General features: G+C 36.9%; 6 protein-coding genes across 13 annotated transcripts; 4 read left to right on the plus strand and 2 right to left on the minus strand.

Moving 5' to 3' along the window:
• Positions 1-1,333: 1,333 nt before the first annotated feature.
• On the plus strand, positions 1,334-3,349 carry LOC106412766 (agamous-like MADS-box protein AP1). The gene has a single exon (XM_013853667.3). The coding sequence runs from the start codon at positions 1,878-1,880 to the stop codon at positions 2,931-2,933; it is 1,056 nt and encodes a 351-aa protein (XP_013709121.3). The 5' UTR covers positions 1,334-1,877; the 3' UTR covers positions 2,934-3,349.
• LOC106414599 (glutathione S-transferase T3-like) lies at positions 3,320-7,078 on the minus strand. Of its 4 annotated transcripts, XM_048779960.1 has the most exons (4): positions 6,550-7,078; positions 6,327-6,464; positions 6,158-6,246; positions 3,320-4,863 (listed from the first exon to the last, which is right to left on the minus strand). In XM_048779960.1, exons 1-3 carry the CDS (start codon positions 6,742-6,744, stop codon positions 6,166-6,168), a joined length of 414 nt encoding a protein of 137 aa, XP_048635917.1. In that variant the 5' UTR covers positions 6,745-7,078; the 3' UTR covers positions 3,320-4,863; positions 6,158-6,165. The 4 variants fall into 4 exon arrangements, with proteins under 4 accessions (XP_048635917.1, XP_048635916.1, XP_048635915.1 ...); XM_048779959.1 differs by having other exon boundaries at positions 6,327-7,078; XM_048779958.1 differs by lacking the exon at positions 3,320-4,863 and having other exon boundaries at positions 4,870-6,246.
• A 221-nt stretch (positions 7,079-7,299) lies between these two features.
• LOC106416238 lies at positions 7,300-8,916 on the minus strand. The gene is made up of 3 exons (XM_013857093.3): positions 8,506-8,916; positions 7,836-7,943; positions 7,300-7,748 (listed from the first exon to the last, which is right to left on the minus strand). Exons 1-3 carry the CDS (start codon positions 8,821-8,823, stop codon positions 7,437-7,439), a joined length of 738 nt encoding a protein of 245 aa, XP_013712547.1. The 5' UTR covers positions 8,824-8,916; the 3' UTR covers positions 7,300-7,436.
• A 473-nt stretch (positions 8,917-9,389) lies between these two features.
• Positions 9,390-10,797, plus strand: LOC106413834 (putative phosphatidylglycerol/phosphatidylinositol transfer protein DDB_G0282179). The gene is made up of 4 exons (XM_013854572.3): positions 9,390-9,624; positions 9,796-9,897; positions 10,136-10,296; positions 10,559-10,797. The coding sequence occupies exons 1-4, from the start codon at positions 9,546-9,548 to the stop codon at positions 10,661-10,663; spliced, it is 447 nt and encodes a 148-aa protein (XP_013710026.1). The 5' UTR covers positions 9,390-9,545; the 3' UTR covers positions 10,664-10,797.
• Positions 10,798-11,218: 421 nt separating this feature from the next.
• Positions 11,219-12,436, plus strand: LOC106411830 (protein RISC-INTERACTING CLEARING 3'-5' EXORIBONUCLEASE 1). Of its 4 annotated transcripts, none has more exons than XM_013852665.3 (2): positions 11,219-11,339; positions 11,669-12,436. In XM_013852665.3, exon 2 carries the CDS (start codon positions 11,683-11,685, stop codon positions 12,283-12,285), a length of 603 nt encoding a protein of 200 aa, XP_013708119.2. In that variant the 5' UTR covers positions 11,219-11,339; positions 11,669-11,682; the 3' UTR covers positions 12,286-12,436. The 4 variants fall into 4 exon arrangements, with proteins under 4 accessions (XP_013708119.2, XP_013708120.2, XP_013708121.2 ...); XM_013852666.3 differs by having other exon boundaries at positions 11,237-11,339; positions 11,653-12,436; XM_013852667.3 differs by having other exon boundaries at positions 11,266-11,437.
• A 2,122-nt stretch (positions 12,437-14,558) lies between these two features.
• LOC106411792 (dihydroneopterin aldolase 1) lies at positions 14,559-15,849 on the plus strand. 2 transcript variants are annotated; one of them, XM_013852618.3, is made up of 3 exons: positions 14,559-14,753; positions 15,250-15,454; positions 15,545-15,849. In XM_013852618.3, exons 1-3 carry the CDS (start codon positions 14,705-14,707, stop codon positions 15,741-15,743), a joined length of 453 nt encoding a protein of 150 aa, XP_013708072.2. In that variant the 5' UTR covers positions 14,559-14,704; the 3' UTR covers positions 15,744-15,849. The 2 variants fall into 2 exon arrangements, with proteins under 2 accessions (XP_013708072.2, XP_013708071.2); XM_013852617.3 differs by having other exon boundaries at positions 14,634-14,753; positions 15,238-15,454.
• Positions 15,850-16,164: the final 315 nt, after the last annotated feature.

The raw sequence follows: 16,164 nt of genomic DNA on the forward strand, positions 1-16,164 counted from the left end.
CCATCTAGGCAGGTGCTTAGAGCATGATTATTGGGGAACCCCTAATTGGGTTCTTAGTGAATAATTTATGATTAAAGTATAATAAGAACTTTTCTTAAGAACCACCTAGTTTGAGTGTTCTATTGGTAGTTTCTTAATTAAAGATTTTTTAAAAAAAATATTTTAAACATTGTTTAATTAAATTTTTATTTTTTTTATTAAATAAAATATAGTGAAAGATAACATTTTAAAACATAGATTTGAAAATAAAAAAATAAAAATAAAGATTACTAAAATAAACGATAATAATTTCAAAGAGACATCGAAGCGCAGTTGTTGTCATGATCACGTCCAAATTGACGCCATATATGTTCAACCAAATCAGTTTTGAGTTGTTGATGCACTTGTCTATCACGAATTCTAGTTCGAACACCCATCATATTGGCGATATTTGTAGGGATATCTATAGAGTTGTTGAGATCGACATGTGAACTTCTGTTGCTTTCTCCTTGTTGGAATTCTGAAACATCAAATTGAGTGTATTGATCTCGTTCGTTTTCTACTATCATATTATGGGGTATGATACATGCTCTCATAATCTTCTCAATCTTGACTTTATCCCAAAAAAGTGTTGGATTTTTGCCAATTGCAAATCGAGCTTGCAAGAGTCAGAAAGCACGCTCGACATCTTTTTGGACAGCTTTTTGAAGTTGAGCAAATAAAGCGGCTTTCGGTCCAGGAGAATATTGCAATTTCCAAGCGGTGGGACAATTATTTCACTCCCAATGCATACAATCGATGCTTCATATCATCCCTGGAAATCCACGAAGCTCTCCAATATGAAGATCATCCGGTGTTGGTCTTCTTAGGTACTCATCGCCGAACAAATTTATTATTCTCCCATATGATAAACACACAATTTCTAATGTGCAATTTTTTAATGCAAATTTCAAAATTAAAATATTAAGGTTTCAATACTTTTTCAATACAAATTTATAAATTATCATATTTAAGTATTTTTCTATGTTATATATTAATATATAATATGAATGTCTAGTAAATGAGACTTCATATTCATACGATTTATGATCATTTGTATCTTGTTATTACCAAAAAAATTAAACCTTTGATCACAAAATTTTAGTGTGAGACATTTAACGTTTTTGATAATTTATAGCCGTTTTAAAAATTTAAAATATAACATATAAGAAAAAAATATTTTTTATTATATGGTTAATGTGGTTGTTTAATATCTTTCAATAATATAAAATTAAACAAAAAATAGCTAAGATACAAAAATTATTATCAAATATTTATCATTCATAATCATTAATTATCATATATACGTTAATCATATTAGACAATTCCATAACTCTTATTTAAGGAAAGTAAGAGAATATTCTTTTGTATATTATGTATCAATTTAATAGTTAGTTTAATAAAAAGTATAATATAAGTTAAGATAGACCAACTCATTTCTCTAAGAAATCTTAATTTCATTCTCATGATAACACGTGACTACGAAACAATGTTGTAATGTTTCTCAATTAATATATAAGGGATTACTGAATCGTAATTTTCTTTGACTAAAAATCATAAATACATATTATTGAATGTGTTAATTATTATTAATAGATAATAAATTCATTGGATTGACTATGTCACGAATTATAATTTTCTCCCATCTTTGAACATAAATTAATTTGGTATTCTTTTTAACAAATTAGTTAAATTGTATTTTGACTATGACCACTAGTTTGGCGTGTGCTATATTTTATCACAAACTCTTAACAATCTCTCTTTTTCTACCATAAAAGAATCTGCAAAAGCAGTATCTTCTCACACAACCCAAAAAAAAAAAACTAAAAAGAGAGATCAAACTCAAAGAGTGATCAATCATGACAAAGAAGGTAAAACTTGCGTTTATGAAAAATGAAAAATCAAGAGCAATAACTTTGAAGAAAAGGAGGTCGGGGTTAGTGAAAAAGGTAAAAGAAATATCAACATTATGTGATGTAAAAGCTTGTTTGATTATGTTCTCCCCTAAAGAGGCTGAGCCAATGGTGTGGCCATCTGCTGAGGCGGCTCGTAACCTCCTCAAAGACTTCGATGCCTTGCCGGCGTTCACGAAGAAGAAGAATGAGACGAGTCTGGAGTCGTATCTGAAGGAGAAGACATGGAAGGTTCATGAGAGTTTGAGGAAGAAGACTCAGAAGGAGAACATGGAGTGTATGATGGATCAGTTGAAGGTGCAACTAAGCAGCTTCCCTAAACTTGATGATCTTGACGTGAAGGAGATCTATTCATTGATCTCTCTCTCAAAGGATGCCATCATGCATTTAAGGAAGAAGATAGGTTCTGTTCAGCATTGTCCTCTTCGCGATCCACCGGTGTATCCATTTGAGGAGCAAGTCAAGGAGTTTAGGACCACCACAGGAGGCGGCCAGGAATATGAGAGAGCTAGGAAGACTTATGAAGAGGTGAACATGGCTAGCATTGGTGCTTCAAAGGAGAAGCAAACCTACTACTTGATGGATGAATGGATTTTCCCATCTTTGAAGCAACCTTCCCCTCAAACTCATCAACAAATCATGATGAACATGGCGTCTTACAACAACAACACTTTAAACCCTAGATGTTATCAGAGCTATCATCCATATCAAGGAAGTAATAGCAATGGAAACCATAATATGGAGATGGCGCCGGCTTTTCCACCAGCGTTGGCCTTCCCTGATTTTGTTGGACCAGTGTCTGACCCGCACCCTTATGATTTCATGCGCCATGAGGAACGAAGCAACATTGACAATAACAACAACGCAAACAATATTGGTTTTTGGCCAGAGACACCACCACCAGCAAATGGAGCAACGGCCGAAGAAGGTATTGTTGGTGCTAGCTCATTTGATATTAGTTATCTTATGGATTACCCGGGAATTAAAAATCATCATTTCTAGATTTGTAGAAATGTATTATGTTTTTAAATTTGGCATGAATTTCTTTGAAACTGTTTGCCTGTTTGTTTTTTGGCTTCCTGATTATGTTTTGTGTTTGTATGCTTTTGGATTTATGGATCTTTATTATCTTTTGTTATTTTGAATAACCATGATGTCCAATGTTCAAAAAATCACTAGATGGTGGTCAGACGCCTTATAGAATATTAGTGTTTAGTGACTTTAGTCAGACGCTTATATCTATTTTTCTAACGTTTAAACGACTTATAAAAAAATATATATATATATTGTACACTATCTATACATTTTCGTGAAAGACATGTTATTTATCAAATGTAACATTTGAGTGTTATTTATAAAAGACATTGGATATTACTAAAAGAAAAAAATTCAACTTCCACATATATATCTGACTATTAGAGCATGAGCATTGGTGAACTCTCCATTGGGGTTCACCCAATTTTTTTAATATTTTTTTGTGGGGCCATAAATAGTTATGAACCTGTATTTGTTGTTTTCTGCATTAGTGAATCCGAAGAAGGAGTTCATAGGAATAAAATAATAATATAAATTAAAAAAAAGAAAATTTCAAATTATTGAGAATACATAAATAAAATATTAAAATATATTATAAATATTTTAAAACTTTTTATTCAATACATAAGAGTAGATTACATAAATTGAGAAATAGAAGAACATAAAAACATTATTAATCTTCATTACCAAACTTTTGCCATATATTTTCCATTAAATCAGCTTTCAAACGATCATGCTTCTCTTTATCTCGAACTTCTCTGCGAATGCCTAACATATCACCGACATGAATACTTTCTCTCCGTTGCACCCTCGAACTTCTGCTTGACTCTCCTGACTCGAACTCAGATGTATCAATTTGAGCGTATCCGTGTCGTTCGTTCTCTACTATCATATTGTGCAATATGACACAAGTTCTCATAATCTTTCCTATCTTTTCCTTGTCCCATAGTAGAGCTGGGTTTTTAACAATTGCAAACCTCGATTGCAATACTCCAAAAGCCCGTTCGACATCTTTTCTGGTGGATTCTTGACGTTCAGCAAATAGCTCAGCTTTAGGACCTTGAGGAAGTGGGATGGATTGGATAAATGTTGCCCATTTCGGATAAATTCCGTCCGTAAGGTAGTAGGCCATACGATAAGTGTGGTTGTTGACCTTGAACTTAACTTTAGGTGCTCGACCTTGTAAGATGTCATCAAAAACTGGTGACCGATCAAGAACATTGATATCGTTGAGGGTACCTGGTAATCCGAAAAATGCGTGCCATATCCAAAGATCCTGTGATGCCACGGCTTCTAAGACAATTGTCGGCTTTCCTGAACCACGTGTGTACTGACCTTTCCAAGCTGTTGGGCAGTTTTTCCACTCCCAATGCATACAATCGATGCTGCCTATCATCCCTGGAAACCCGCGTACCTTTGCGTGTGTCTCCATTTGTGAATCACCTTGCAGCGAAATGGGAATCACTTGAATGTGTCGGCTTCCTTCAGAACTGGTACTAAATGGGAATCACTTGAATGATCTCGACTTTTTAGCATTTACAACTAAACATTCTTATCTCAGTCAATACAAAGAGAAGTGCTATAAGAGAATGAACTTGCTAGAGAGTAATAAGTGAGAGAAGTGCTATTTCATATAATGATACAATGCAAACATATATAGAGAGTTTGAAACCATATTACATAATCCGTGAATCAAGTTGTGACTGACACAATACATACTAAGACAATCCGTGAATGAAATAAGTGTAGCAAGAAACAAAACACTACACTTTCCCGTGACCAAAGATGGTCTACAGTCCAACTACCCCCAACATTAAAAAAAAAAACTAGGCTTCAAACTTTACCGACTGATCAACTCCAACACCTTCACTCCAACCCGTGACCTGGACTCTCTGACCTGCAAAAGAAAATAAAACCCAATCAATAATTCATGTTAAGCATCGAATAAAGTTACGCTAAGCAAAGAAACAATACAAGGCACTAACCAACTCAAAGCATTTCACCAATTAGTTTATACTTAAGGGATTTTTCTTGATCAGAAAGAGTCTCCTCATTTTTGCCAATGAGACGATCAAGGATCTTTTGTTTAGAAATGTTATTTTTCAGAGCTAGCATCGTTTCTATTTGATCATAAGCTGCTTCATTCCTGTGTTTCTTGCGCTTGGCTGCTTTGCTCGCCTTTACACCAGGAGGCCTCACCTCTTCATCGTCACCCACCACCTCCGGACATGCTTCCTTCCTCTTCTCCTTTCCACCAACTTTCGACAACGCGTGTGACCTCCATTTCTGATCAAATCTCAGCTCCCTCCAGCAATGTTCAAGTGCGAACTTGACATTAAAGTCATTGAAGAAGATGTCATGTGCAGCTTTCATGACATCATTCTCATTTTGCCCGCTTGTCTGCTCCTTCAAAGCGGCTTCATGGCAACCAACGAACTTGCACACCTGCTCATTCACCCTTCCCCACCTCTGCTTACATTGACTCCATTCTCTAGGAACGGCGCCAATGAGCTGAGGGCTTGAGTTAAAATACTCCTCTATTCTCTTCCAAAACGCCCCTGCCTTCTGCTCATTAGCGACTATGGGATCCTTGCTCGTGTTCAACCAAGCGCTAATGAGCACAAGGTCTTCTTTGACAACCCACTTTCTTCTTTCTACAGGTTTAACTAACCCGGGTGAGTTACCAACTGCCTCAGCAGAGTCCACGTCGTGTGGGGGACTGCTCTGCGAAGCTAAAAGGTTAACAAACCCGGGAGAGTTGTAGGAGAAAGGATCCATTATCTTTTGGGTTTGGTTTGTTGTTTAAATGTTTGTGTGTTTTTAGTTGTGGATTTGCTATGTTTTATAAACTAGTTTTTGCTTTCATTTGAGATAATTAACTAAAGCAGAAGAATTAAACAAACTCTACCTACCACAAGTACTTCACAAACGGCAGTGAATACACATCAACTCACTGGAAAATATTAACTACACCTAAGTACAATCTATTGAGAGTTCACAGCAACCAACAACCAAAAAAAAATTAATTAAAGATTTTTAAAAGTTGTAGTTAGAGTTCTAGTTGGAGTTGTAGTTATCTTTTAAGCTTTCATCACTTTTAGTTAACTTATTAAATAGCTAAACTGGTTATACCAATCAACAATTTGTAACAGCCATTTTCGAACTACATCTAAAGTGGGGTTCAGTCTTACCTTCGGTTTCATTCGAAGCAGACCTTCTCCAACGTAGCAACCTGCACGGTGAGGTCATCTACCTGCTCAGAGAGCATTTTAACCTGATCCTGGACATGTAAACATCAAACAAAAAGTGTTAGTCACGCAAAACATACCACACAAGTATTGAAAATGTGTTGTCACTAACCTCCAGTCTGTCGATCAGTTTACAGAGATTCGACGACCCCAACATCACTTCTTCAGCCTCCACCACCCGCTTAGTCAACCTTTCGATCTCCTCCTGCACACCTATCACCCAAGGCTGACGATAGTGGAATCCATCAGCCTTGGTTACACCATAAACAAATATCAGACACTCTACAATTTGCAAACCCATAAACGATAATCAAAGCGTTTAAAATCAAACTTACCTCGTAGTTCTTGCATGTGAAGAACCGCTTCCCCGGAAGAGTGTCGTAGTCGTCCTTCCGGCGAACCTCATCGATGATTCTCCCACCACATGGACACCTTTTGGGAATCCCGTACTCTGAATCGCTGACGAACCCTAGCATGTTTATGTGATCCTGTTGCCTCTTTGAATGTCTTGTCTCCTCTGCCGGATCCATCTGTGACAGAAATCAAATTATTAGCACATAATTAAGGAAGAATATGAGTAACTGAACCCTCAATCGAACTCCCATAACCATTAAAAATCCTAAAAAATAAAATCCCCAAATCGATTTAAAATCACCCCATCGCAAATCCCTATCGCACATAAAATCTACGCTACCACACCGTCAATCTACTCAATACTGACCTAAGAGTGTGGAGAAGAGAAAACGTAATCGATTTGATGGAGAAATAACGACGGAATCGCCACGGCGTGGATTATCGCCTCGGAGAGAAAAAACCCTAGCTTTTTTCACTGATGAGAGAAATGAACTGGTTCACGCGTATCCCCTCCTTTCTTCCTCATCGACGCGGAAAGGAGAAGCCACTCACCGCCCGACGCGTGGCTTGAACTCACCTCTTACGGGTTCAAGCGTAAGGCCCGGTTCGTCGATTAAAACCCATTTTTCATTTTTTTTTAAATCAATCGGGCCTAAGAACTCGAGCCCACGACCCCCTCATGATCCCTTGATGCGCATGGTCTTAACTTTCATGAAAAGTTACAATCCAAGTAATAAAATACAGAATATATATATTATATATAGCATAAAATCATGCGAGCAAGAGACAAAGAATTAAACACACAAAAGCAGGAGACAAATAATACAAAGTTACAAAAGTAACAACACACAAAGGAGAAAGAAACTCATCAGAAGATGTTACTGAACTGGCTGCTTAGTGAATCCTTAAGATTAGAGTAGAGGCCATAAAGCGAGTACTGCTTCAGATTAGCAACCTCGTACCAAGAGTTCAACGCGGTGTAATGCTTATCCGTGCCTGAAAACGCCAACTGGATCCCCAAGCTACAATCTACTTGTCCTCCTTGGTTCGTGCAGCTTTGTCTTTTGATTGCGCATTCTTCTTTGTTGAGGCACACGAACTTCGCGTCTCCAGTGCATTTGGAGCATCCGTCTTTCTTCCAGAACAAGTTCTCAAGCCTGCCCTTTTGGAACTCAAGAACCTGGACATTTAACCAAGATAATAAAGATTAACAAAGGTGGATAAAGGTAGAAATTACTATAAGATGAATGAGGCTTTATCCAATTACAAGGGTGAAGCTTGTGACGACGTGATCGTTGTCTGCAACCATAATTGGAACTGATCTCGCAGCGTATTTTGCACCAGCGAATGCTACCATATATCCCTTTGAGGAATCCTGTAATCACAAAGTATCATTATCAAAACCAGTAACTTTGTAAACTAAGACCTCTACTTCTAAGCAACAGGAATCTGACAGGACAAAACTCTGTTTACAACATCTCATCTCACTAAAACAACCAACACAGAAACAAACCTGACATTAGTTTCCAAAACCTTTATTACAGATGACAAAAGCCGATTCTAACATGCACATCATAACTTAACCTGCTTATCCCTTGCCGACAGGAATCTGTCAGGACAAAACTCTGTTTTCAACATCTAATATCACTAAAACAAAAAAAACAGAAACAAACCAGACACTCCAAGAACAGAGATTAGTTTCCAAAACCTTTATTACAGATGACAAAAACTGATTCTATCAAACAAGAGATGTCGAACAATACTACAGCTTAGCATCCAGACAACTACCAAAGCTTGTCAACAGAGCAAAGTTGCTAACTTTCTAAGTCAACTAAACTAATCTGGTCTTATAAACTCCGATCCAATCAACAATAGATCAGAACCTGCAATCAAAACCCTAAATTCACCACGACAGATCAGAGAGACGAGAACCTAACCGGGCGGTAACTGGAGGAACTTGAAGAGGTATTGATGGTGAGGAGCGTGATCTCATCGACTTTAGGTCTGAACACGGCCAGCTCAGAGTTTCCGTTGAGAGAGAGGCGGCGACGATCGCAGGGAGAGTACTGCACGGAACGGTTGGTGCCAAGGAAAGAGTCTTTCGCCGCGAAGGCAATTCCGAAAGTGAATCCGTCGCCGACCGCGACGGTGGAATCTGAGCAAGGCGAGTAGACATGATTGTCGTCGCCGGCGGATGTCAGGGATGACGTCAGCGCCGCCGCGAGGAGGAAACAGAGGAGGAGGAATCTAGCCATCTGTCAAAGTGACTTCTAAATTGGAGTCTTCTTCTCCCTCCGATTCGTTAGGACGTGTAGTCAAATAAGCCTTTTAAGTAATGGGCCTCACCCTCACCACAGCGGCCCAAAAAGAAAAGTATGTTTCATATCATATTTTATATAGCTTGAAAAACACGTAATTGCAGTCTTCCAAAAAAATTCACATTGATAGTAGTAAAATTAATTAATAAAATTTGTAGAATTAATTATAATCAATTAATTAATATTTAGAGAAAATATATTTGTTAAAAAATTTAGATTTCGTGTAGGAAAAGAGAAGGAATTATTTTATTTGTTTCAAATAATTAATTATTATTTATGTGCTGTATTATAAATAGAGTCAAACCTGAGCTGGCAAATTGCAACTACTTTTCGTGCCAAGTGGTAATTGTTAAAAAGTTAATAACTCTTTTGATCAAAAAAATAAATGATAATAATTCTCACCTAAACGATTTGTTCACTCCTCCTCTGCGGTTACCGTGCCCTTAGATTTACTGCGAAATCTAAGCCGTCTATCTAGAGGAGTCAGAGACCTGTCTAAATGAACGGTTTAGATCAATCCGACATTACTTGTGAAATGAGAATCCTCTGATTCCGTATTTGTGTTCTGTCTCTTTGCTTGTTTGTCTCCTCGTCCTCCAATGATCATCTGAAACTCTAAAACATTCGCATTTTTTGCGCCGAGAATCTATCAATCAATCATGTCGAGATTTTCTCTCGCTATCTCTTGTTTTCTGTGCATCTCAACGATTGTCAGAGCCACCGATGTCAAGTACTGCAGTATGTACTAATTCTCCTATGTCCTTCATTGACTATTGATTGCCAAACTGTACCTTCTAGTGTTTTGATCGAGTTTGTTATGGTAATTCGATAGGATTTAGATAGTGCGTTGACCAAGGATCGAGTTCTGGACAAAAGAACTAGAATGATTTGTAATGTGTTTGGTTGTAGATGATAACGAGCAGTATCAAGTAAAAGTCCAAGGAGTTGATATATCGCCTTATCCTATTGCTCGAGGCGAGCCAGTTACTTTCAGCCTTGCTTCTAACACAGGTGCACTCAGTTTTTTTTTTTTCATTTCTTGTTCTGACAATAAGGCTTGCACATTCAATACCCATATAACACACAGATCTTTGCTCGATTCTTTTGAAGTTTTGTTCTATAGTAATCTCTATATTTGTTATCAAATGTTACAACTTTTTGGGTTCTTAGAATGATTTTGCATTGTCCTTGTTCATGCATCCAAAGGTTTTTTGTATTTATTCATTTGGTTTGCTTCGTATATATGCAGACAACGTGATTTCAAAGGGAAAGCTGGTGATCGAAGTTTCATACTTTGGATGGCATATTCATTCTGAGACACATGACCTTTGTGATGAGACCAACTGTCCCGTCGCAATTGGAGACTTCTTGGTAGCACACTCGCAAGTTATGCCCGGTTATACTCCTCCGGTAAGTATGTTACTTTGAAGCCATTGTGGATATCATATAGTGACACCTTTATCCATTAGGCTCATTTGAATTTGATGTTATTCTACCTATATTATAACAAAACAAATAGGCTAGTATCTGTCATGAGTGGAGGGAAGAAGTTAGAGCCCAACATTTGTCAAAATGGCTTTGATATGATCATTAGTTTATTTTAGATATATGTTTCATAGAAAACATTTTCTTATTCGGATTCTGAGTAATCTAATCCTTTTATTTCTCACAGGGTCCATACTCGCTTAAAATGAAGATGCTTGAGGGGCACAAGGAGTTAACCTGCATCAAATTCTCATTTGATATTGGATTTGGATCATCAGTGGCCGACATGTAGAGATATTAATTTGTTTGCTGGAATATTTATCATGGAATCGTTCCAGTTGCTTTGTATAAAAACACCCATTCTCTTTAGCAAAATTGTTTGGTAAAAAAACATTTGAAATTTCTCTATCATGTTCTCTTGCTGCACCATTGATAAGACCCTTTAAAACTCAAATGTAGACAAATAACTGGTATTATTCAATCTAACATAAGTCATTAATGGCTAAACAACTCTTTCTTCATATTTTTCTTTTGCATTAGGACAATTGGTATAACGTTCGGTAAATTTCAGTGTCATGTCTGAAGTAATGAAGGATATGAAGGCGATACCGGTGAAAACACTTAAGCTAGCTCTCTCCACGAAAACAATCTTGCTTGAACGCATATATCATCAATTGAGATGAAAATATTAGAAGAAATGAACCATAACAAAAAGTTTCTTATGAGCCAACAAGGCAACAACACTTTACACAGTCTTTAAACAATCGAAACAGTCTTTTACTATGGGTTTAGCAAAACTGGGCCTTGCCCATAACACTAAAGCCCAATGGGTTGTTACATATGGCCACATCCGCACATTCTAGACAATGTCCAACTTCGTCTTCTTCTCTCTCTCTCTCTCATCCGACAGAAACCCAAAAGCAGTTTCTCTCTCTCTCCGTTTAGGACATCAGCGACATCTCTAAAAGGTTTTTCTTCCTCTTCCTTGTGTTTGGTTACTGAACTTTCTCTCTTCTCTCCGTTCCATCTGATAACTTTCATTTTAGTGATCATCTTCTCTCTAAAGGTCTCACCTTTTTTCACATAAAAGTCAATTTAAACATTGTAATAGATTTAACTAGTTCCTCTAGCAAACACCCATTAATGCACTTTAGGTTCGTTGACCCTTGGTTCATCCACATGAGTGAGATTCATTTTAACTTGTTATCTGCCTGCTTCATCAGATGTTTTTCATACAAAACAGACCAATGTTTATAGCTTTATAGTTTGTGTCTCTAACAGATCATATTGGTTACAGCGTTTTCAAACCACATGGCCAACTTTGATGGGCCAGGGTTTGCAATGGTCGACGGCTACTGGATCCAAACCAAAGCCATCGACGTGGAACCCTCAACCGACATCTCTCCTTACCTCTCCCGTCTCCTAGAAGACTGCGTCTGGAACGGTAACAGAGCCATCGTCTTCGACCTCTACTGGGACGTCAAATCTATCAACACAAAGTCAGAGTGGCGTCTCTCCTCCGTGAAGCTAAGCACCAAGAACCTCTGCCTCTTCCTCCGCCTCCCCAACCCCTTCACCGACAACCTCAAGGATCTCTACCGCTTCTTCGCTTCCAAGTTCGTCACGTTCGTCGGTGTCCAGATCGAGGAAGACCTTGTTCTGCTTAAGGAGAATCACGGGATTGTGATCAGAAGCTCATTGGCGATTGGGAAGTTAGCTGCTAAAGCTAGAGGGACTCCTATCGTTGAGTTTCTTGGGACGAGAGAGTTGGCTCATAAGATACTTTGGTATGATATGAGTAGGCTTGATTCGATTCAGTCTAAGTGGGATGAAGCTGGGGGTAATGATCGTCTCGAAGCTGCTGCTATTGAAGGTTGGCTTATTTATAATGTATATGATCAGTTGCAGCAGTGATTGTGTTGTTCGTGGAGGACAATACTTGTTGAGTACTTGATTGTTTGCGCTTGGTTGGTTCCAGTTTGTGCATTTTGATCTCTTTGTTGGTTGTTATGAGTGAACAAAATAGTGTCTGAATAAAATAAAAAACTATGTCCGGCTTGTTTTCTTTGTTGTCTGTAAGAGCTTGAGATCTCAAGACAGTAATGACAACTGTAAATTTAGATCTTATTAACTAGTCAGCTATAGGACGTATGCTACAAGTCGTCTACGTTATAGCAGAACTTAGGAATTTATAAAAGACAGCTAACGCTAAAAAGACTCAGTTATAAAACTTGCAAGAAGCTCAAAACGTTAGCTTTCTCTGCTTAACTTTTGTCAGTTCGCAGTTTCTGCGGTTGTAGTCATCTTCGTGTAATGAAACTCTATCTGTAAACGGTGATGAACAGGTGTGGTCGAAGCTAATCCTTTCTTGATATATTCTTGCAACTCCTTTGTCGCCAAGAAGCTCTTAAGATAACTCCACTAGCATGATTAATTACCTAAGCAGCCCCGGGACCGGGACGGGGACCGGAAACTGGGACGGGAGCGGGGACGGGAAACGTCAAACTTAAAATTTGTAGATACGGGTACGTCATAGAAACGGCGACTATATTATAAGAAAATATAAAAATATCCATAAGTCTGAAACATAAGTTTTAACAGAAGCAAGAAGAAGGTAAAGAAAATGCTTACGTGTTTTGTTGCTTGTGATATAAACAACAAAGAGACAAGAAGGGAAGGAAAGTGCTTATGTGTTCTGTTGCTGATATATCAGCAGAGAGAGAATGGTCGGGACTTTAGTTTCAAAGAGAAAGAAGAAGATGGACGTGCAAGAGACTGAGAGTGGAAGAATCGAAGAGACATAGACTATTATTTTTTTTAATTACAACTTTTGATCTTTTCAAAATTAATAGAATAAACACATTAAACATTTAAAACATATATGGTTTGATTTTTTACACTTTTTATAACACAAAACTTCATGGATACGTCTATTTTTTTTTGCAGAAACGTTTCCGGAACGTCTCCTTCTCTGCCCAAGCCCGTACCCGACGATTCTTGACGTCCCGGGTTCACCTCACACATATTGGGGACGTTTCCTATGCGTACCCGAGACGTCCCCGTCCCCCCGACGAACCCGATACGTGAGACGGCACCAAGTTGGAGTACCCGTGCAACCTAGTTAATTACACCACTGAACAAGGTGTTGCAACAAGTATAGATATGATGCCAAACAATGAACTGTGCTAAAATCATCTGATTCTGGATCCACCAAACTAGAGAACATTTGTAACTTATATTATTTTCTGTGATGACTAATCATTTTAGCACTAACAAGAAATGAAACTGTTCAAATAATCAAATTGCTAACGGACAAATGTATCAATTTAAATCATTAGTTTTTATCAATTTAACTACTCCCTCTTTCCACAAAAGTAGAAGTTTTGAAATTTTCACCCACCTCACAAAATAATTTTACAATGTCAAAAGAAATTTTTTTAGTAACTTAACTTCAAAAGAGTAAACCTTGTTTCAATAGTAATTGTCTTAATTTATATGGATAAAAATAATTAAAAATTACACTGAAAATACAAAAACTTATATATTTGTAAAATGAATAAATATCTCAAAACTTCTGTTTTCATAAAAAGAGAGAGAGTAACAGATAAACGCAATCATTTTTAAGAACTCATCCCAAATAAATAATGAGAAAAAGACTAAAATAGCACTAAATCAAGTTTTTGTTTCCAAACTAGTATTCAAAGCCAAAAGTCACAAAAATAGCACTCAAGGGGTGGGGTATAGAGTTTAGAATTTAGGGTTTAGGGTTTAGAGTTTAGGTTTTAGGGTTTAGAGTTGAGAAGTGAGGTTTTGGGATAAGATTTCAAATTTTAAAAAATAAAAAAATTTAAATTTTTCAAAAGATAAAATGCTATTTTGGTCATTTTAGTTTTTGAGTGCTATTTTTGTGATATAAACTTAGAAATGTGATATTTTGGAGATTTGCCCATAAATAATTAAGTAAAACATTTAAATAACTTGTTTTATCAATATAATATTTGTTTAATGGATCATTTATAAATTATTTTAATTCTGTATGATAATAATGGAAATAGTCACAAATAAAACAGTATTAGCTGGATCATTAAGGAGAAACATTAAAAAAAAAAATTTTGACAAAACAGAAAGATTAAAACGTGATTAACGTGATTATTAGGTGAAACGCATAGCTGTTTCTCGGATTTTGGGCTTACAAAATCTGACATTGGCCCACCACCGTATCCTCGCTGTCAGCTCAGCTCCCTTTAAAACTGATCTCCTCCGATTTCTCTCGATCTCTCTCTCTCTCTCACTCATCTAATCTTAAAAACCTACTGCTTCAAACGGAGAAGAGATGTATAGCTCACTTGAAACGACGGCTCCGGCGACGTTGGAACCTCGAGGTATGTCCCAAATGTCCTATACTGAAACTGCATGTCCGTAGCAAAATAAAAGGATTAGTAGTTATGAAGTTCGAGAGATGTACGGATCTGTATCTTCAGTTAATTGTCGTATTAGTTTCTCTTGACATGATTTGCTTTTTAATTGCTATGTCTAATTGGGATTTTAATGCGGATGTTTTGAGTTTATCACAGTAAATGTTAATGACGTCATCGAAACATTTTTTTTTGTTTGTTTAAAATGCTTTATGCTAATACTGTACTTCCTCTGTTTTACTAAGGTTTAGAAAAAAAAATTATTTCACGAAAATAGATTTTTTTATATTTTCTGTGAAAAGTTACAATTTTCAAGAAAATTAATTTAATAAAAATTATTAAAAATTGAAAATTACAGAAAACAAATATTTATTATAGTAATTTAATGTGTGAAAATACTAAAAAATATATCTTTGTGAAATCGAGAAAATATGAAATTTTTATTATATATTTCTTGGAACAGGAACATCCGAGAATGACATGATAAGGAGTGGAGGAGACAAACTGGTACTGAAGGCGTTAAAGTTCTACGGTTACCATGGAGCCATTCCAGAAGAAAACACTTTGGGGCAGACGTTCCTTGTTGACATCGACGCGTGGGTGAGTCTTAAAAAGGCTGGTCTATCTGATAACTTAGATGATACAATCAGCTACGTTGACATTTTCAGGTTAGCTATTTTATCACTACCACTTAGGTTGTATAAAACATCCATGATCCAGACTATCTGATGATTCATGTCTAATTATATTATTTGCAGCATAGCTAAAGAAACTGTTGAAGGGCCACCACTAAACCTTCTAGAGGCAGTAGCGGAACGCATCGCGTCCAGGACGCTTGAGAAGTTTCCTCAAGTAACCGCTGTTCAAGTGAAGCTATGTAAGCCAAATGTTGCACTTATCAAGAACACTATTGATTACTTGGGGGTTGAGATTTTCCGACAGCAAAAGCACTTCTGATTCAAGGAACTGGTGAATGTCCCTCCAAACTTTGTGTTCAATAAATCCTTTGTCCTGACAAAGAGAATTGTATCCGGTGAAATGAAATTATCTTATTTATCTTTCAGTTTTTGCTCTTTTATATTAGGCATCAAGAAGTTTCAGAATGTTTTCAGTTAATGTCATCGAGAATTACAATGTGACTATAAAAGCAAAATCAACATTCGGATAAAGCCGATAAATTACTCGTCCCTATCAATATGCTCTGCACGGTTTGTTTCTTGTGTATCTGAAAACCATACAACAACACAAATCAATACTGAATCCCTTATGACTGTACTGAGATGGAGAGCTTCAACGTCAAGCAGTGGTTGAGTGAGATCCACAAATATGCTAATGAAAGTGTTTGCAGGCTTGACATGAAAATGCTTGACACTAAAAG

The sequence above is a fragment of the Brassica napus genome, chromosome A5, assembly GCF_020379485.1.
Source record: "Brassica napus cultivar Da-Ae chromosome A5, Da-Ae, whole genome shotgun sequence".
Taxonomy (NCBI): Eukaryota; Viridiplantae; Streptophyta; class Magnoliopsida; order Brassicales; family Brassicaceae; genus Brassica; species Brassica napus.

Excerpts from the sequence above, each read along its gene's own strand:
- LOC106411830 (XM_013852665.3), top strand. The coding sequence starts at position 11,683 with ATGGCCAACTTTGATGGGCCAGGGTTTGCAATGGTCGACGGCTACTGG.
- LOC106413834 (XM_013854572.3), top strand. The coding sequence starts at position 9,546 with ATGTCGAGATTTTCTCTCGCTATCTCTTGTTTTCTGTGCATCTCAACG. Across the intron at positions 9,625-9,795 it reads CACCGATGTCAAGTACTGCA|ATGATAACGAGCAGTATCAA; the intron begins GTATGTACTAAT and ends GTTTGGTTGTAG. Across the intron at positions 10,297-10,558 it reads TGCCCGGTTATACTCCTCCG|GGTCCATACTCGCTTAAAAT; the intron begins GTAAGTATGTTA and ends TATTTCTCACAG.
- LOC106411792 (XM_013852617.3), top strand. The coding sequence starts at position 14,705 with ATGTATAGCTCACTTGAAACGACGGCTCCGGCGACGTTGGAACCTCGA. Across the intron at positions 14,754-15,237 it reads GGCGACGTTGGAACCTCGAG|TTCTTGGAACAGGAACATCC; the intron begins GTATGTCCCAAA and ends TTTATTATATAT. Across the intron at positions 15,455-15,544 it reads AGCTACGTTGACATTTTCAG|CATAGCTAAAGAAACTGTTG; the intron begins GTTAGCTATTTT and ends TATTATTTGCAG.
- LOC106412766 (XM_013853667.3), top strand. The coding sequence starts at position 1,878 with ATGACAAAGAAGGTAAAACTTGCGTTTATGAAAAATGAAAAATCAAGA.
- LOC106414599 (XM_048779958.1), bottom strand. The coding sequence starts at position 5,744 with ATGGATCCTTTCTCCTACAACTCTCCCGGGTTTGTTAACCTTTTAGCT.
- LOC106416238 (XM_013857093.3), bottom strand. The coding sequence starts at position 8,823 with ATGGCTAGATTCCTCCTCCTCTGTTTCCTCCTCGCGGCGGCGCTGACG. Across the intron at positions 7,944-8,505 it reads GTTCCTCCAGTTACCGCCCG|GATTCCTCAAAGGGATATAT; the intron begins GTTAGGTTCTCG and ends TTGTGATTACAG. Across the intron at positions 7,749-7,835 it reads TCGTCACAAGCTTCACCCTT|GTTCTTGAGTTCCAAAAGGG; the intron begins GTAATTGGATAA and ends TTAAATGTCCAG.